General features: G+C 40.5%; 1 protein-coding gene across 5 annotated transcripts in view; it reads right to left on the reverse strand.

Moving 5' to 3' along the window:
* NAPB (NSF attachment protein beta) overlaps positions 1 to 21,207 on the reverse strand; it is a 40,641-nt gene that overhangs the window by 7,340 nt on the left and 12,094 nt on the right. For 4 of the 5 annotated variants that reach the window (XM_043603006.1, XM_043603007.1, XM_043603005.1 and 1 more), the window contains exons 2-7: positions 17,634 to 17,713; positions 14,858 to 14,974; positions 12,978 to 13,024; positions 12,750 to 12,827; positions 5,648 to 5,703; positions 5,394 to 5,478 (exon numbers count right to left, since the gene is read on the reverse strand). In XM_043603006.1, coding sequence (XP_043458941.1) covers positions 5,394 to 5,478; positions 5,648 to 5,703; positions 12,750 to 12,827; positions 12,978 to 13,024; positions 14,858 to 14,974; positions 17,634 to 17,713 — 463 coding nt within the window. Of the gene's footprint in view, positions 1 to 5,393; positions 5,479 to 5,647; positions 5,704 to 12,749; positions 12,828 to 12,977; positions 13,025 to 14,857; positions 14,975 to 17,633; positions 17,714 to 21,207 lie in introns of those variants that run through there. The other variant, XM_043603009.1, reaches the window with a different exon arrangement.

Raw genomic sequence — 21,207 nt, forward strand, 5'->3', positions numbered from 1 at the left:
CAAGCTGAATAAAATTCTGAAAAACTGAAGCCAAGGACAAAATGTTAAAAGCAGTCAGAAAAAAATGATACCTTATCTACAGGAGAAAAACAACTTGAACGACAGCAGACTTCTCAGAAGTCGTAAGTGGCACATTTTTCAGGTACTAAAGAAATCAACTGTCAACCCAGAGCTGTATACCCTGGGAAAAGATGCTTCAAGAATGAAGTGGAAATGAAAACATTCACAGACGAAGGAACACTAAGAGAATTTGTCACCAGTAAACCTGACCTAAAAAAAATGGCAAAAGGGTATCTGTTCTTTAAATGCAAGGGAAAAAATGAAAGAAGTAATCTTAGAACATCAGAAGAAAGAAAGAACATAGTAAGCAAAATATGGGTAATACAATGGGCTTTTCCTGTCTTCTTGGGTTTTTTAAATTATGTTGGACAGTTTAGGTAAAAATTATATCATTGAGGTAGTTCTCAAAGTATGGAGAGAAAATTATAAATTGAATGAAGAGGAGAAAGGGACAGAAAGGAAGGTTTCTATATTTCACTGGAAATAAAAATGATGGTACCATTAGCTTGTGATAAATTCTGTACATGGTATACCTAGAACAATCACTAAAAACAGCTACTCAAAGACATTTACTTGAAAGCACTATAATCAAGCAACCCACTATAAGTTATGGCAGGACAAAGGAAACAAACAAAAAAAAAACCCCAAAAAACAGAGCATAAATAGAAAGTAATAAATAAAATGGCAGACTTAAGTCCTGATATATCAAAAATTACATTAAATGTGAATGCTCCAAGTAAACCAATTAAAAGACAGACATTAGCAGAGTAGATTAAAAAGCATGGCATAACGACATGCTGTCCACAAGAAACTCACTCGATCAATTACGGTAATATAGGCAGGCTGAATGAAAAAGATGGGAAAAGCTATCTCACATGGACATTAACCAAAAGCAAGCTGGAGGCTATATTAATATTAGGTAAAGTAGCCTTCAGAGCAAAGAAAATTAACAGAAACAGAGGAAGACATTATAAAATGGTAAGAGTATCAACATACCAAAAAAACATGGCAATCCTAACCATGTATGCAGCAAACAGAGCTGCAAAATATGCAAAGCAAAGACTGACAGAAATGAAAGAAGAGAGACAAAATCCACAATCACAGTTGGAGACTCCAACACTCCACTCTCAACAATGGACAGAAATAGAGTATACAGAAAAACTCAACAACGCCATCAACCAAGAAAGTCTAATCAACATTACAGAACATGCCACCAAGCAACAGTAGAACCACAGAACAAATGCCAAGTTAGACCATGTTCTGAGCCATAAAACAACTTTAACAAATTGGTAAGAATTGAAATCACACAGTGTTCTCCAGCTACAATGGAATCAAACTAGAAATCAACAGAAAGATAAACAGGAAAATCTCCAAACACTTGGTAATTAACCAAAACATTTCTAAATAATCCACGGAAATCAATAAATACAATGAAATAAATAAAACAATTTAACAGAATTGTGAGACACAAAGCATTGTTTAGAGGGGAACTGATAGCACTCAACATGTATACACAACAAAGAGGAAAATCAGTAAGCTCAGCTCCCACCTCAACTCCCTAAAAAAGGAAGAACAAAATAAATCTAAAGACAGTAGGAGGATGAAATAATAGCATTAGAAATCAAAGAAATTGAAAACACAAAAACAGAGAAAAATCACTGAATTCTACCAAATGTTTAAAGAGAGGACATCAATCCCTCACAAATTCTTCCAGAGACGGGAAAATATTTCCCAACTCATTCCATGAGGCCAGTATTACTTTCCTGCCAAAATCAAAGATCTCACAAGAAAATTAAAGAATATAGATTGAAAATCCTCCACAAAATACTAGCAAACGAACTCTGACAACTTTAAAAAGGCTTACACATTATGACTATACAGTAAAAAATTAATTTTGTCCAAAGTGAGGTCTTGCTTTTGTCTGTGGCTCCTGGGAAGTCATCTCTAAGCCCTTGCTTGGAATGTGCTACCTGAAGAGTATTTTTGTTTACCTGAGTGTCTCTGACAACGTGGTTCAGCTCAACATATGGAGGGACTGGAGAATAAGATCAGCCATGTCTATGAGCCACAATAAAAATTCTAGATGCTAAGCGCAGGTGAACTTCTTCCCCTGTTGGTAATACTCCATGCATATTTTCACACATTGTTGCTGGGGGAAGTACTCCACTGGGGAAGGACAATAGGAAGTTCCACACTTGCAACTCTCCTGGACCCTGCTCCTAAGCACCTCTTTCTTTCACTGATTTTAATCTGTATCCTTCTGGTATAATAAACCATAACTGTGGCATAATAGCTTTCACTGAGTCCTATGGGTCCTTCTAGAGAATTACCAAACCTGAAGGTGCCCTTGAAGACCCCCAAACTTTGCAGTAATCAAGCAGGATTTATCCCAGGAATGTAAGGTTGGTTCAAAACATGAAAATCCACCAATAAAATACACCACACTAATAAAGAACAAAAACCATATGATCATTTCAACAGAAACAGAAAAAAAGCACTTGACAAAACCCAATATGCTTTGAGGATAAAAACACTCAACAAACTAGGAAGAGAAGGGAACTTCCTCAAACTAATAGAGGGTATCTGCAGAAGACTTAATGATGGAAGACGAACAGCTTTCTGTCTAAAATGGGAATAAGACAAGGATGTGTGCTCTTGCTACTTATTTACCATTGTTCAGGAGGGTCTAGTTCAGTTAGTCTAGTAACTAACAAGAAAATGAAGTAAAAGGCATCCAGATTTGAAAACAGGTAAAACTATAGCTATCTGCGGATGACATGAATACATGATTTTCTAAAAAGAAATCAAAACAAACAAATAAACAAAAACCCCAAACCCACTAGAGTTAATAAACTAGTTCAGTAAGGTTGCAGTATATAAAACTAGCAAATAAATAAAAATAAAACTAGCAATTAACAATCTGAAAGGAAACAGAGAAAACAATTCCATTTACAACAGCATCAAAAAGAATAATATACTTAGCAGTATATGTAACTAAAGAAGTGCAAGGCTTGCGCACTTTTTAAAAACTATAAAATATTATTGAACAAAATTAAAGAAGATCTAAATACATGAAAAGGTACCCTGTATTCAGAGTTTGGAAGATTTAATGATGTTAAGATGTCAATACTTTCCAAATTGGTCTACAGATTCAATGCAATCCCCATCAAATTCCAGCTGGCTTTTTAGCACAGATAAGTTGATCCTAAAATTCATATGGAAATGCTAGGGTCCCTGAATAGCTAAAACAATCTTGAAAAAAAGCAAGAAAAAAAGCTGGAGGACTCATAGTTCCTGATTTCAAAACTACATAATCAAAACAGTGTGATTGATACTGGCAGAAAGACAGACATATAAGGCCAATGGGATAGAAGAGATGGTCAAACAGAATATCCGTTAAATAATTTCCAGTGAGGGGTCCAAGACTATATTCAATGGCAAAAGGACAGTATATTCAACAAACACTGCTGGGAAAACTGAATATCCACAAGCAAAAGAATGAAGGTGGACCCTTACCTAACACTATACACAAAACACTATACACCCATAATGAAAGACCTAAACAGAAGACCTCCAATTATAAAACTCTTACAACAAAACAGGGGAGAAGCTTTCAGGACCCTGGGTTTGGCAATGACTTCTTGAATATGATGTGAAAAACACAGGTAACAACAAAAAAACAGAGAAACTGGGTTTCATCAAAGTTAAAAACCACATATCAGAGGACACCAACAACAGAGTAAAAAAAGCAACCCACAGAATGGGAGAAAATATATAAAGAATTTCTAAAATGTAATACAGCCCAACTCAAAATCAGGTAAAGGAACTGAACCAACATTTCTCCAATGAAGATAGACAAATGGCCAACAAGCTGGGGTGCCTGGGTGGCTCAGTTGGCTAAGCATCTGACTTCAGCTCAGGTCATGATCTCACGGCTTGTGGGTTCGAGTCCTGCATTGAGCTCTGTGCTGACAGCTCAGAGCCTGGAGCTTGCTTCGGATTCTGTGTGTGTCTCTCTCTGTTCCTCCCCCACTCATGCTCTCAGCCTGTCTCTCAAAATAAATAAATAAACATTAAAAAAAAATGGCCAACAAGCACATGAAAAGGGTCTCAACATCACTAACCATCAGGGTAATGGAAACCAAAACCACAATGAAGTGTGACTTCATGCTCATTAGGGTAGCTATTATCAAAAACCCAGAAACCAGAAGGCATTGGTGAGGATGTAGAGCAACTGGAACCCGTGCACATTGTTGGTGGGAACGTAAACTGGTGCAGTCACTGTGGAAAAGTTTGGCAGTTCCTCTAAAAGTTAAAAACAGGGGCACCTGCGTGGCTCAGTTGGTTAAGTGTCTGACTCTTGGTTTTGGCCCAGGTTATGATCTCACAATTTGTGAGATGGAGCCCTGCATCGGGCTCTGTGCTGACAGCATGGAACCTGTTTGGCATTCTGTCTCCCCATCTCTCTCTGCCCCTCTCTCGCTTGCACGCTCTCTCTCAAAAAAAAAGGTAGAAACAGACTTGCTTCATAAACCAGCAATCCCAATCCTAGGTATATATACAACCAAGGGAACGTCAAACATACCACCACAAAAAACATGAACACAAGTTTTCAGAGCAGAATTATTCATAATAGTTCAAGTGAAAAAAGCTCAAATGTTCATTAAGTGATAAACAGGTAAACTAACCATGGAATATTACTCAGCTATGAAAAGTATCATTACATGCTAAAACAAACGTGTTTCAAGGTTTTAAGAAGAACCTTGAAAAAACTATGCTAAACAAAAGAAGCCAGTCACAAAAGGCCACATTTCCTAGAAGGCCTAGAATAAACAAGTCCACTGAGACAGAAAGTAGAGAGTGGTTTCAGAGACCAAGAGAAGGGGATATAGGAGTGTCTTCTGGGGGATGATGAAAATGATTTGGAATTAGGTACTGGTGATGGTTACACAACTTTGTGAATATACTAAAACCTACTGACTTGTATTCTTTACCAGGATGAATTATATGATGTGTGAATTATATCTTTTTTTTTTTTTAACATTTATTCATTTTTGAGACAGAGAGAGACAGAGCATGAACAGGGGAAGGTCAGAGAGAGAGGGAGACACAGAATCTGAAGCAGGCTGCAGGCTCTGAGCTGTCAGCACAGAGCCCGATGTGGGGTTCGAATTCACAGACCGTGAGATCGTGACCTGAGCTGAAGTCAGACGCCCAACCGACTGAGACACCCAGGTGCCCCAAATTATATCTTGACAAAAAGGAAAATTAAATAAAGTTTAATTAAAAAAAAAGACTTCCACTGTAAGTCGGCAAGACTGCGGCAGCCTCACCTGCTCGTAGATCTCGATGGCTTTCTGGTACTGCTCCAGCTGGGCGGCATACGCTGCCACTTTCAGCAGACACTTGTTAGCTGAACTGCAATCAAGAACCAGAGCAGAGCAAGTAACAATCCAGTGGAAAAATGGAAACGTATTCCAGTACACCCTCATTTGGTACAGCCCGATATGCTCACAGAGTATGGTGAAGGTTTTTCTTTTACCACACATAACAAAACCCATTTAATTATATTAAGAAAAACACTTGCCTGTTGGATTCTTCCCCTTTGTAATAATCAGCTGATTGTTCATAATGTGCAATAGCCTGAAAAACACAAATGTATTTTACCCAAATTAACTTGTCTGAAGAACTACGTTTAAGAATTACAACTGCATAGGTATTATTCCTATAGCTAAACCTAGTTCAACAGCACACCTTTCATAACTTGGCTTCCTTTACTTGAGGAATAGAATATAGCATGCATATCCGGAATACTCACTGTCCACCAAACTTTCTTCTTCCCTTCCTCCAAGGCAAATGCCCAGCTACACTATTTCTCCAGCCCCTACTTGCAGTTCCGGGCAGCTGTGACCTGCTGTTTCCAACAGAATGTAAAGAGACATGTTGTGGGCCTCTACAAGGCTTGCCTCATCCACCTGAACATGTATTCTTCTTCAGGCCTCATCCCTTTCAATGAGCTAGAATGGCAATGACCAAGTTTGGAGTGACAGTGGAAGCCACAAATCGAAGATGGCAGAACTGTCCACCTTGTTCCAAAATAACTACAAAGGGCAGAATGTACCTCAATCACCATGTACCCACTGCTGCCAAAACCGGAACAGCTACGCTGGATGGTTATTTTCGAGACACACAAAGCCCTATTACATTTTAGGTCTACAGCTTGCCTCAGAGCATAGACTTTCCTCATCAATACCTTAAGTGTCATCTAGAATAATAGTGTTGCCTTCAATCTAAAATGTGTGGTGATGAATTAACAGTCAAGTGGAGAGGAAACAGAGGTTTTAAGCTGGAAAGCTAGAAGCCCTTGTCACGCTGTGGCATAACAGTTAGTGAAATCAAGCATATGACAGCTCAGAAGGCAGAACACATCCCTACTGGATCCAGAAACTCTACAGGAAGAAGCTGTATGGAAAGAGGCAGATAATAGTGTGTATTGCTGTTTTCAGCAAAGCTTTGTAAGAGAGAACTCTGGAAATAATTAGCTTGTTTTATAGGCAATTATGAAAGAAAACAGACAAAGTCCAGTGATAGGGCCTCATACAACTGGAAAGGCCAATGGCTTCTATACCCCAAATGGCAAAAGAGAAGTCTGAACATTTTAAACTAGGGGCCTGGCAAACTTTTCTGTAACAGCCCGGGTTATAAATATTTTAGGCTTTGTGAGTCATATGATGTGTTGCAACAACTTAGTTCTCCTGCGGTACCACAAAAGCAGCCACAAACAGTAAACAAATGAGTGTGTCTATGTTCCAAAAGCTTTATTTATGGACAATTTTAATTTCACATGGTTTTTACATGTTGTGAAGTGCTGTTTTCTGACTAATGATTAAAAAACATGAAAACTATTCTTAACTTGGGTATACACAAACAGGTGGTGGACCTCTGCCTTAAATTTCAAGGTTTTCCCAGTAAGCCATAAAGAGGAAGATGGCTGGTATCAGACTACAGGTGCTCCCTTCCCACTAAGCCCATAGCTTCAAGGAAGTCCTACCCAATGACTGAACAGAGAGGCACAAAGACAAGAAAACAACAAACAGGCTAGGGAACTATGTTAAAGATCACTCTAGCTGTGGTTCCTGGGAGCTGACTGGAAGCAGAAAGACCTGGCCATAAAGCCTCAGTCCCCACCTTCTTGCAGGTACTAGTGTAATGATCAAGACCAACACTGACTTGGTTTACAAAATTTGTTTACCTCTGAGGCCAACATTAGCCATGTCTGGACTGCAGAGCATCATGGACGGTTTGTGAAAAACTGACACTTCTGGGCTTGAATAATTATTTTTTGGGTTCATTTGGTCAGCCTACCCTAACTAATATACTCCCCAAACAAATCTTCTGAGTATTATTTATAACAGGGGCAAAACTGGAAACAATGTAAATGGTTAAATATAATAAACTACTATGCTAAGATTAAGAATAATGACAGAAAGTATCAATACGGAAAGTTCTCCATGAAATATTAAACTAACAAACAGCCATGAAAGAACAGATACATTGCAGTCCTCTTTTCACACATACATAGACACATAGGGAAACCATCTGGAATAGATTCCCTGCACACTTTATCAGAGCTGTCACATACACAAATGTGTGGGATGATGTGATGAATATATATGTTCTCCCACTAAAACGTAAGCTCTGTAAGGGCAGGTGTCACCATTATGTCGCTGAACCTAGCAGAGTGTTGATCATATAGTAGGTGCTCAATAAACAGATGCTAAGTGAGTAAAGGCAGACTGCATTTCAAGTGATAGCCCCCTACTAAACTACTGCCAATATCTTAATCTGGAATGCCCAGAAAGTGTTTCAGTCAATTCCTAATTAATCGAAAGTAATCTTCTTTGAACTGTTCCCACGCTCTCTAAAAGTATTTAACACAGTTTTCCATTGTAACAGATGGGGTAAAGTATGAGAAATGTGACTGAATCTTTACTAAAGAGTGTCAGATGATATAACCTCAGGGAGTGGGGCCAGGGGGTGGGGGTGGGGACTCTCACTACTTATCTTTCTAGTTCTCACAACACCAGAACTCAATGAACAGTATTGGGTTAACTGTATGTAACTGCGGTTTTGAGGTAAAAATAAGTGGCCAAATATGGACAATTTGTTTTAACCTAATACTTATTAAGTAATGATGCTGGTTCATCAAAATGTAACTGTAAACTACAGCTAGATTCATCACAGTAAAAAGAAATTTAAAGCTTAGTTTTTAATAGTGCTAATTAAGCCAATAATGAAACTTTATAATACTTCCAAGTTTTGACAGAGGTTATAGTTGAAAGAAAATCTTATCTAGTGGCTTAACAGAGAAGTTTCAGAGAAAAGAGGTTGGCACAGGTTATCATTGGATGTTCACACCTAGTTTGGAGCTTTAACATGCAGTGAAATTTACCAGTCACAAGTAGACCCTCGCACCTTATAAAATTACCCACTGTTTTTTACAATGTAACAGACCATGATAAATATCAAAAGTAGAAGACAGCCACCAATAATAACTGCACACATAACTATAAACCCAGACACAAAATCATCCTGTTATCCTGTTATTTAAGTAGCCCACCAAAGGAACTACATTCATATTCTTTTTTGGGGAATCTGGTGAAGGTCACAATGCTGGAAAATACATGAATCCTGAAATGAGAGACAACACTCTTTAGGACTGCAGTCCTCATCAGTCTTAAAGCAAATGCAATTTCCACATCTCAAGCTTAAGAGTCCACTTTATAGGTCAACTTAACCTTCAGATGGGATCAACTCTTTTAGAATATATACCTCCAGACAGGACATGAACTTGCCATAGGCACATCCTACATGGTAACCAATAGTATTAAATCATGTTCTCCAGGGGCTGAAACAGAAATGGTCACAATTCCTCTGGGTCATTTAAAAAGGACCCATTTATTAGTTTGTTTAATGTTTTATTTCATGAAATCAAAGGAATAATGTGAGCCTTTGAAACTTCACACACTTCATTGGTCACTAGCTAAAGTCTGTGCACGACTTATAGAACATACAGTGGCTTATATTAACAGAGAAGAAATTCATTTGTAATAAATCAAATGTAAGGTACCTTAATAGAACTGATTTTCAAACTTAAACTTCAAGTACTGACCATAATCTGGTGAGTCCAACCAAGGAAGCAAGGGTAATGATTTCTAAACACAGGAAACCAAACATCAGGGAATATGCAAGGTAACCCTCTGTGTGCTAAGTAATATTCTTTTTTTTTTTTTTTTTTAATGTTTATTTATTTTTGAGAGAGACAGAGCATGAGTAGGGGAGGGGCAGAGAGACAGGGAGACACAGAATCCAAAACAGGCTCCAGGCTTTTAGCGGTCAGCACAGAGCCCAACGCAGGGCTTGAATTCACAAGCCATGAGATCATGACCTGAGCTGAAGTTGGACACTTAACCCACTGAGTCACCCAAGTGCCCCATGCTGAGTAGGGTTCTTAAACTGCTTTTAAAAGGGCATGTCACATTAGTGTAGGGAGATGCCACCTGCTGGCCAACTTGCAGAATGGCAGGAGCACCATGAGTTCTGGGGGGATTCAGAAGCTGACAAAACACATTTTTTTTTAAAAGAAGGAAAACAAGAGAACACTACAGATCATTTTATCCACCCTGAATTTCACAAACGGAGACCCATGTGTGAAGTGGTTGCTCGAGAGCATGCCCTGGCAGCAGAGACGGCACAGTGCTGCAGGCTCCTGTCTCCAGCGTACTCTCCTGACCACCCTGGGAGAAGCCAATGAAGGAGCCTCCACTGGAAAGATGGTCTGCATGAGTGCTTGTCCCCCTAAGATGATTCAACCTTGGTGAAGATACTGTGCCCACCCGAGACACCCTGAAAAATAAATATCCCAGCCACACCAGACCCATCTCCTTTCTGTTCCATCACCAATTCTGCAGCAGGGAGCACAGAAGGGCTCAGGTCTGGGTCTCCCCATCCTCTCCAGGGTCTGCAGATAACCTCTCTGATGAGAAGGGCCACATGCAATGCAGTCAGTGGCTCTGATTTATTCAAGATTGGAGCACCTTTAGAAAACCATGGCATATATGACAAAATGGCCAAATCATGAACTCTATTAAATAAGTCATAGTGAGTTCTGTGCTACATAACCACAAGGTGGTGATCAGCATGAAGTCAGAGGGTGAAGGTTAACAATTCCAGTCCAACTTTAGTAGTCAGAGACACCTCCCCAAACTAAGATTCTATGTGCTTTGGCAGGTACATTGCTATGGCAGAGATAGGGGTGTCAGAGTCTACTAAGTACATAGAGTTCTGGGTTCTTGGGATTCATCAGTAAACAAGAGGCAAAGCTCCGTGCTGACATGGGGTGCCCACTCTAGTGTAGGGAAAGACGATGAATAACAGGAATGATGAGTAAGCAAGCATTTGTAGCATATGACATAAGGTGACATGTGCACTGCAATAAAAAGAAAAAGCCGAGTTGGGGGAGGTGTTTGGGTATGTATTCGTGACAAGATGGGGTTCCAGTTTTAACTAAGCGGTCATGATAGGTCTCATAGAAAAGGCAACAAATTAAGTAAAAATTTGAAGGACAAAGGGGAGTAAGCCATGTGGACATCTGTGGAAGAGCCCCAAGGACAGAGGAAACACAGTGCAAAAGTCTTGAGGCAGGAGCTCATCTGGCATGTGTGAGGATCAGCAAAGAGGTCATGGAGGCCACAGCATGGTATATAGCACGGGGGAAGAAGGTGGGGAAGAGCAAGAAGAGAGTTCAGAGAGGCACAAGGGTGAAGGATGAATCAGTGGAGCCTCGGAGGCCATCTGAAGGCTCTGGCTATTCCTCTGAGTGAAGATGGGGTAACATCAGGTTGTAAGCAGTGAAGACACAATCTGATCTACTTTAGATGAGGATTGCTCTGGCTGTTCTGTTACACTGGAGGGAGGGGGGACATTACTATTGACAAAAACCAGTGTAATATATATGAAATTATCATTTCACACCAGGAGAAAAGTTCTCATATGTTGGCAACAGTACCTGTCTTGCTAACTTCCAAGTGGCTGCCATACTACACCTACCTCCTTGACGCTCCATTAGGATTTTAGTCAACATTGCTATTTCTTAGTATAAAGCCCCCCTTTCCCTGAGAAAATGCACAAAAGCAGAGAAGAGAGTGAATCCAAAAGGAAAGGGTGATGGGGACCTTATGCCCAGGGCTCAGAACTCAAGCAGGAGCAGAAACAGGAAGGCCAGTTTAGAGGCTCCTGCAGTGACCCAGTGAAAGCTGGGGGCACAAGGAGGTAGTGAGGGGGCGGGGACTTGGGAGCTTAGAGGACAACACTGTAGAAATCGCCCACAGACTGGATGTGGAGAAAAAGAGGATGCCTGTGGTTCGGAGGGGGAATATCACAGTGGGGGGGGGGGGATCGGAATCCTGTCTCAGACACACTGGACTGGCAGTGATGGTTGGCAGACAGGAGGATACAGGGATCTGAGGTGTGGAGGGAGGTCTGGGCTGCAGATAGACTTGTGAGCCACTGGCAGACAGTCTGTAAAACAGTGACGATGAGTGCAGAGAGAGCACCAAGAGAGCAATGTGGAGTGAGAGAAGACAAGGAGTTAGCCCCAGGGTGCCCCACACTAGAGTATGGGGAGAAGAGGAGGCACCATCAGTCACCTGTTCCAGAAGCAGAGAGACGGCATGAAATAAAAGAGGAAGAGGGATGCCCGTCTGATGCCGCATGGGGCTCAGGGAGTGCCCTGACCATTCAGATAGGACAGAACTGTAACCCCAAGAGCATGCCAGGTGCTCATCAGCCTGACAGGAACCACTGGCCTCCACTGCCGCTTTTCTTTCTCACTCACACCTCTGGTTTCCCACAGTACTCAGGACGGTGTTACATAAACATGTGTCTCCAGTCTGAGCTGATGGAGTCTCGGGATCTGACAAATGTCTTCCTCTTGCCAAGGTGCCCTGAGCCCTGCAGGTGATCCTGTGACTGAGAAGACAGGGTGATAAAGGATGAAGCCCTGTGCTGGGGCTGGCTTTGCATCAGCTCTGCTGGATCCAATCTGAGTGGTTCCAGGCAGCTCAGTCCTTTTGAGCCCTAACTTCCACATCCATAAAGGGGCCTCTGTGATATAAGAGCTAAAAAGTGGTAAAATTTCACAGCATGCAAGCAACGACAGAGCCTGGGAAAGAGTGGTGCTCAGTGTTTCCTCTTCTCTTCTTTTGCTGCTATAAACCACAGCTCAGAAAACCAGCCCCATGTGAAACAGAGGTATGGCTAGGCCAGTGTTCAGTTCCCTTCTTCCTCCAGGTCAGGGCCTAAATTATAAAGGTGAGCACACCCTTGCAGTCCCAAAGCTTCCTTCCTGAAGCCCAAAGGAAGACTCCTGGAAACACCACCATCCTGACACAAATCACCCAGAGCAGAGAGAGCGGGCAGGCTTGGTAAATCTTACCCAGCTCTCAGGTGTCAGGCACTTCCCTGAAGAGAAGCCTATCCAGACCTTAGCCCGCCAGGTCCCCCATCTCTACAATGAAGCAATCTCAATAGTTCTGCACCACTCAGCTCCACTGGAAGGGCGAGAGCTCCCTGAGTCATGTTGTCTACCTGCCTCACACCCACCTGTGGTGTACACTGCCCTAGCTCACCTTCTCGATGTCCACAAGTTCAGTCTCATAGATCTCTGCAATGGTGATGTGGTGCTTGGCTGCAATCGTAAACCTTCCCTGCGGGAAAAACAAAAAACAGAGTCCCATTCTGCTTTCACCTTTTTGAAAGCCAAACACTTCGGGAAGCAAAAAACAACAACAAAAGTACAACTGTAAGCCATCTCCAGGACTCCACCCCACAGCCGCTCACGCAAGGCAGGGTCTTACCATGTCTGTGTAAATGTCGATGGCTGCATTTAAGCAGTTGATAGCCTCTGAAGCGAAGGCATTTAAGAAAAACAATGAAAAATCCATTCAGTCAAAGAGGGTTCTGGGGAGCCTATCTTCTTGGCTGTTACTAGAATGTTAAGGAGGTTGCACTTGGGGTGGAGGGTACGCAGGTGAGTTAGTGAAAAGCAAGCAGAAATCACACAAGGCCAGACCCCACAGTATGCTCAGTCTCCAGCAGGTTCAGTGCCAAGTAGGGAACTGTAGCTGGGGGGGTGGACTGGCTCAGTTGTCTCAGACAGACAGTGAGGACCCAGCCAGGGTGAAGCCCGCATTAAAGAGCAGACAAAGCCATGGGGGCTGTCATCAACACTGATCAGCTCTAGCTGCTAAAACAGAAGTGTAAATGCATTCTTCACTGATATCATGTATATATATGAATTCTGGAAGACAGTCCTTCACAAGGAAGATCACTTCCATAGACTCAACTCTTCATGCAGCCAATATCAAAAGCACTTTGAAAATACCTGTTCACACAACTCTTAGGTGAAGTCAGCATTTTGTACAATGTTAAAAGATGCTAACTTTTGGGGTATGAAAAAGAAATCTAGTAAATGATACTGCTAATAAATTCTATTCATTTTCTAAAACACTGAGCCAACAAATTTCCTGTCACAAAGTGGTGGTGTTTATAATGCTAGCATACAGATGACAGCTCCAAGTTTATTGTTCTTGCATTAAAGGAGGTAAGCAAAGAGAAAAGGCCTGACTGAAAAGTAGAAAGGTAACACAGAGTAACAAAATTAAAAGCAATTTCTTCCCAAGCTATGTGAGAATTGTGAATTGTTAGACCTTTAAAAATATAGAAAAGTAAGCTACCCACAATGCCACTCAAACCCACTGCTAGTATTTTGATGTACTTTTCCTTCCAGTGTTTTCTGGATGCATTTCCATGTGCACAAATTTTTTAATAAATTTGAGACCTCAATTCTTGTGTGGTTCTTTGGTTACCATGTGGACATTTACCAGGTCATTGGAGATGCTCTGAATCCAGGGACTTTAATGCCTGCATCATATCCTGGAATACTGATGCATTATAATTTTATTATTCCACCCTTGTTGTTCATTTAGGCTGTGTCCAGTTTTTCACGTTCAGAAACAGAATGCAATTAATCTTTATACAAAAGCCCTTGAAGTATCTTAGTTCTCAATGATACATTCATAAAAGCTGAGATTTCTGTGCTAAAGTGCACTGCTAAAAGAAAAATACGGAGGCTCCACAGCCACCAGTGCATGTGCAACAGGGAAGACGTTAATGCTTTTAATTGCTAAGTGTATACTCTTAACTAAAAAAGAAATAACATTTGTAAACTTTTGCCATTTTAAATACCCAAGTTCATTATTTCTTCAAAACCAGTACTTGAAAAACCAGTACTTTAAAAAAAGTCAGATGAATACTGTATGAATAAGTTGTTTTTAACTATCAGATATTACAATCTCCCATTAACTGGATCTTAAAATGTACCAGGTATTTAGGAGTGAGGGACCATTACTTTTATTTAATGAGTAATATATATTCATAAAATTAAGATAATAATAAGATGTAGATAAAATTAAAGCTAATTTCCAAAACATTCTCCAAAATGCACCGTGAACGGAGTTTAAGAAAATAGGTATTATGACAAATTGAACATAATTTCTCCTTGTAAAAGCTCAAAGTGATTATAGAAAAAAACCCTGAAGGTACTAAAATCTCTATTATCCCAAAGCACAAACATTTCTTTTTTACAGGACTCAAAGGTCCAGCAGCGTAACCTGAGAGAAGGCCCCCAACATTGATCCGATGGCCCTGGGTACGCAGAGGTAGAGGCATGTCTTACCTTGAGGGTCTGCCTTTTTGTAAGCGTTCCCAGCATCCACAAAGCTGGTGGCAGAATCATGCTTGCTCTGAAGCTGCATGTGGAGCTTGGCTGCCTGACAAAATGCATTTCCTGCAGCTGAGGAAGACAAGTCACTACAATTAATCACAGAGGAGCAAGTGTCCCCAGAGTGGCCCATGCTCTAAGTGCTGCACCTACTCCTAGAAAAGTTCCATGTCACTGAAAAGAAGCGTTGCAGTCAGAAGGATGTATAAATGTGATCAAGTGCCTCTCAGGTGTGTATAAAAAAACAGAAACAAGTTCAACCGGTGACAAAAGCCTCTCTCAGCCCCAGAAGACCTCCCAAGTGGCACCTCGGTGATGGGCCTCCATTTAGTACCAAAGCCAGTCATGTTCAACTCTGTCCCCCAGCATATACTAAACAGTGACTGGGGCTTCAAGCCACACATGTTTAAAGAAAGCTAAAACACTGAGGTCAAGGACACTTATTTGCTCATCTTTCTATCTCATAGTGTCCACTGGCCTTGGCTGTCATCACTGAAGAAACTGCTAATGGAAGCTCCTTGAACAAAGTAAGTATCTCAAGAGTGAATGTTAGGTCCACAATTTCAAAACTCAAAGTTTCTTCTTAAATTATAACAAAATCTGACTGAACTTTATATGAGGTTTAACCTGACTTTAACTCCCACTTAGTGTAGACAACTTGCACATTCCCTGCAGGTTTGGTTATACAGTGGGATTGGTTACAAGGTGCTGCCGAGGTTTCTGTTGGGACGAGGTACAGTGTAAAGATTTATGCACTTAAATTTTTCAGAAAAGGTTTTGATCAGGGACTGTAGACTCTAGAGGGGCAGAAAAGAATGAGGGAAGGAATCCACAGCAGAGCAGCCATGTGAACAAGGAACAAATGTTTGAAGGCAAGAAAAGGCTGGGAACAGAGGCTGGTGACAAGTCCATGCTGCCTGCAGGAGGGATAAATGTAGTGGGCAGGAGAGATGAAGGTTGAAGATGCCATTGGGCCAGTTCTGGGAGGCTTTGAATGTCAGCATGAGGAACCTGGACAAGGATAAACCCCCACTGTCATGAGGTTCTTGGCTCAGAGAGAACTACCACAGACTGGAAAACATGAGGCCCGTGGAGAACGCAGCTCAGTAAGGTGTGGAATAGGGAAGTCAGCACTAATAGGACTGGAGGGGAAAGAATTCCCTCTACAAGGAAAAACATGATGAAGAACATCATGAGACCTTTTAGTACTTAAAAAAATATATTATTTGTAGCCATTTCAAAAACATTCAGAGAAGTACAGAAAATTGTGGGAGACACCAAAATACCCACTGCTGGTACTAAGAAATAAAGCATTCAATTCAACTAAAGCTTTGCTGTCATCCCTTGTCCTGACCCCTCTTCCAGAGGTAACCACACAATTCCTACTCAGGTTTTTGCACTTCCACCAGAGGGAAAAGTAGCAGTACATACTCCTGATCCAGCCTGCCCAGGTTCAATTCTGGCTCTGTGTAAGACAAAAAGAGTGCCCAGGCAGTTTTGAAAATACTCAGCCATTACATGGCACAGGGGCTGAGCAATTAGGATGATGGCCCCCAGCTGGAGCTGGGACTGGAGAGCCCCCACCTACCAGGCTTTAACTCTTACACTGTGGATTATGGGGTTGGGGGTCCCGGAGAAGGGGTCAAGGCTGATGCTGCCAGGGGAGTGCCTCGGTAGCGGCTAACTGAATGGCAGCCTTGATGGGCTCTGCCTCAGGAGAGTACAGTTACAACATGGACCTCCCAATTACAGTGCTTCACTGTACTGGCTGGCTCCAGTTTTTCACATGCTGGCCACTCTCATTAGTACATGCAAATCTATCCTTAGACCACAGCCTTACACCATGCAAGAGATACAAATACTGAGACAATACTCCTTTCTCCTCCACTGTTTTTAATACGTTATAATTCAGGTGTAATGCATTTTGGAAATATGTCCTTTTAACCTAAAACTAAACCTATAAAAGAATTTTACAGTCAGAAAGGGCTTTCACATTCATATATTTCTACAGCAATTTCTTCATTGAAATGCTTTTAAAGTGTCAGCCTTAATGGGTTGATTTGAACACACTGTACATACACCCTAACCTTAGACAATGTTCTATGTCAGTTATATCTCAATAAAGCTAGGGAAAAAGCAGATGGGGAAATGGACTTGCAGAGTGTAAGGGTCCTACTTTAGATCAAGCAGCAGCTACAGGCCAGGGCTAGACAACAATGTCCCTGCTCCAGGTGAAGGTTGTCTCTATTTTCACTAAAGAAATACCCTATCACAGAGAAAACAAGCCCTCTTTGTGCACAAGGGTAGGGGATGAATTTGTTTCCCAAATCAGGGTTATAAAGGGTTATCCCCTTTCAGACCAATAAAATAATTCCACTGATTTTGTTATGTGTAATTTCACTGGATACAAAGCATTATGTTAAAAAGTGATAGTAAATCTGTTGGGGTTTATAAAAATAACACCTTGGCTGTCACATTTCTCAATGGAACCTCAATCAGCTACCACAGAGCTGTTCTCACAGTAAGAAATTCTCAACCAATGTGTAAGTAAAGAAAAATAGGCTTTGTTCACTTAGATCAAAGTTCTTTTCTCCCACACCATGGTGGCCACACCAGTTATTCAGCACACACACCTCTCAACCAACAGGAGGAAATGCAGACAGTTATTTCCTCCTTCAAGATGATTTTAAAGTTATTTGCCTGAAAAGCGAAACAAAAACTTTATACATACCACTCCAATTTTTTGCCATCTTGAACATATTTGCAGCTCTGGTATACATTTCACAAGCCTCTTCTATTTTTGTGTTTCCTCTGAGAAAAATTTAAAAATGAGATTAAGTTTTACTGTAGCAACCATCCACATCTCCAATTCACCCTCCCTTAAATAATAAGCATTTAATGAATGCTTACTATGTGCCAGCCAAGTATTCTAGAATTTTAACAGGTGCTCAAATGGTACGCTCTTATTATCCCTATTTTCCAAATCAGGAAACGGAGACACAAAAGTAACTAACGCAAGGTCACACAACAAGAATGTCACAGAACTGAGACTCAAATACATATCTGGCTGATCTCAGAGCCTACAACCTTAACCAGAGTCCTTTTCATGCATGGAAATTGTAGTTTTGGATGAAGTGGAGAAATAAGAAGTATATTATTCAAATGGGATTAAATTTGAAGGATACATTTTTTACCCTGTTAATTTGGAAGAGTTTAGCACTATGCTTATTCAAAAACAAACAAGCAAACAAAACAACAACAACAATAACAAGTTGAAGCCGGAGCATAAAAGAAAGTGCCATGTTGTTTGACTGCTATATTATCAGCTCTGGCAGGGAATGTTCCTTTCTCCAACATAGAAGGGGCCTCAGGGTCCAGCTGCTCACCCCATGTGTAAATGTATTTTACAACATCCTGAGAGGAAGAAACTCTATTGCTACTGGAATACATACTGTTCCGGAAAGTTCTTCAGTAGACAGCTGATTCCACTCAGGGAAAGCTCTAGCTGCTCAGACATTTCTTCTCACATAAAGGCAAAACTAATCCTCTGTAACTTGCACCAGGGTTTTCTAATTCAACCTTGTTCTTAGCTAAACTAAGGACCCTCTATAAATGGTGTCTCTACCTCGTCTATCTACATTGAAAACATAAATAACCAGAGAATGAAGACAAAGCACTCTGTGCGAGTGGTTTAGGACATATGGACTAGGAGACAGGGGAGGTCAAGGCTGACCCTTAGAGAGTGGCACAATCTAAACAAGAGTGAGCACATACGCATAAGCCAGAAACTTGAACAGGCTCTGTGCTTCCACAGAAGGACACAGACAGCTCTGTGTCAATACGTGTCCCAGAGCAGTACACTAAGGCCCAAGTGTGACTCACACCTTAGGCAGTAACTACTAACTGTCTTACCCCAGTCTAGTTCTTTAACTTCTTTGGGCCTCCATTGTTGCATGTGTAAATAGTGGATAATATGATCTATACTTGTGGGTTATTATCTTTTTTTAATTTTTAATGTTTATTTTTGAGAGAGAGAGAGAGAGAGAGAGAGAGAACAAGCATGAGTGGGGTAGGGGCAGAGAGAGGTAGGGAGACACAGAATCTGAAGCAGGCTCCAGGCTCTGAGCTGTAAGCACAGAGCCTGATGGGGGGCTTGAACCCATGAGCCGTGAGATCATGACCTGAGCCGAAGTTGGACGCTTAAACAACTGAGCCACCCGGACGCTATAATACTTGTGGGTTATTATAAAGATCAAAAGAAAAAATCCATATATAGTTGTCCTTGCAGGGTCTGACCCAGAGTAGGTACTCAATCAGGATGATTACTGTAGCTAGATTGATGTACTGAAGGCATAAAAACTTTTGGGAATATTTGTACAAATAAGGGATCTGTCTTGATAAGGGACTTGTATCTGAAATATGTAAACAACACAACTCAAAAATAAAAAAGACTAGTAACTCAATTAAAAAATAGGTGAAGTATCTATTAGACATTTCTTCAAAGACGACACACAAATAACCAATAAGCACATGAAAAGATGCTCAACATCATTAGCCATCAGGGAAATGCAAGTCAAAACCACAAATGAGATCCCACTTCACACCCACTAGGATGACTAGAATCAAAAGGCAGATAAGAATAAATGTTAGGGAGAATGTGTAGAAACTGGACCCTCCTATACAGCTGGTACAAATATAACATGGCACAGCCACTGTTAATTTGGCAGTTTCTCAAAAGGTTAAACATAGTTACTGTATGAGACAGCAACTCTGCTCCTTGGTATACACCCAAGAGAAATAAAAACACTATGTCCACACAAAAACTTGTATACAAACATAAACGCTCACGGCAGCATTATTCGTAACTGCCAAACAGTGGAAACAACCTAAATGTCCATCTACTGAAGAAAAGATAAATAAAATGTGGTCTATACATGGAATGGATATTGGACAATAAAAAGGAATGAAGTACTGATATATCAATAAACCTTGAAAACATCATGCTAAGTGAGAGAAGCCAGTCACACATGAGCATATTGTAGGATATCTAGGATAGGCAAATCTATAGAGACAGTAAACAGGTTGCCTACAGTGTTGGAGAAAAAGGAGGAGGGGCAAGGAGGATAGAGTTTTTTTTTTTTGTGGCGGTGATGATATTCTAAAATGTACTGTTAGGATAGTTACACAGCTATCTGGACACTTTAAACGGGTGAATCACATGGTATGTGAATTATATTTAAAGTTGCACCACTCCCTTCCCCCAACAAAAAAAGGAAAAAACAAACAAAAAAAAACTTTGGCAGCTATGTCACACAGCAAATGACAGGATGGTGACAAGCCACACCAAAAATGTGGTGTCAGAATAAGCAAAGCTTTCCTTTAATCACACCCTCATGTTCCTCTTTCTCAACTTCAAATCTGCATATTAAAAAAAAACAATTAGCTAATTATCCTAATGGAAAATTCCTAACCTAAGTTTTCAATCTTTAGCCATAGCTCCTTGGAGTTAACAAAGACTTACCACTTTCTTGTCTTATTTTTCTAAAGCATACCAGCAATCTTGCACTGTAATTATAGTTCAATCATTCTTATTAAAGGTTTTCAAATAAAACCAGCTTAATTAAAATGTACTTTATCCTATTATTTTCAGAGACAGATTCAGCTAGGAATAATAGAACACCTACATTATGCTAGGGTTTATGCTGGATATTTCCACATATGTTATGTCATTTTCTTTATTACAACCACCATTAAAGATGCTAACTCCATTTGACAGAAGAGAAAATTGTACCTGGAGGTCAATGGCTGGCCCAAGGTCATCCAGCTAAAGTCAGTGGTGGAGCTGACACCTGATGTCAAATTCAGTGATCATTATATAAATAATGAATGTATTTTTTTATGAAGACTTAAGACGCTCACCTCTTCTAAAACAGAATCACAAGAAGTATACTCATTTTCAAAGCACCAGAGAAACTCACTTGTCATAAACACAACATAACTTTAAGAATTCATGAAAAATGTACTTCTGAAATCACTCCAAATGCCTACTGTGTTCTATGCATGTGAAAGTTAAATTTTATAAGTTTTAAGGACAAACATTCAGAATTCACATTCAAATAATTCAAATGATTGTTATCTGAGGCCTCTATAAATGAGGTATAAGATCCTTGAAAAGAGAAACAAGTTTCTATGAGAGGATCTACATTATGAAGTGATATAATTTAAGTACATGGCACTGAACTGACAAGAAGAAAAGCTAACTTGAGACAAACTTAACTATTTTTGGAGATTATCCTATCCTGAAT

The sequence above is a fragment of the Prionailurus bengalensis genome, chromosome A3, assembly GCF_016509475.1.
Source record: "Prionailurus bengalensis isolate Pbe53 chromosome A3, Fcat_Pben_1.1_paternal_pri, whole genome shotgun sequence".
NCBI lineage: Eukaryota > Metazoa > Chordata > Mammalia > Carnivora > Felidae > Prionailurus > Prionailurus bengalensis.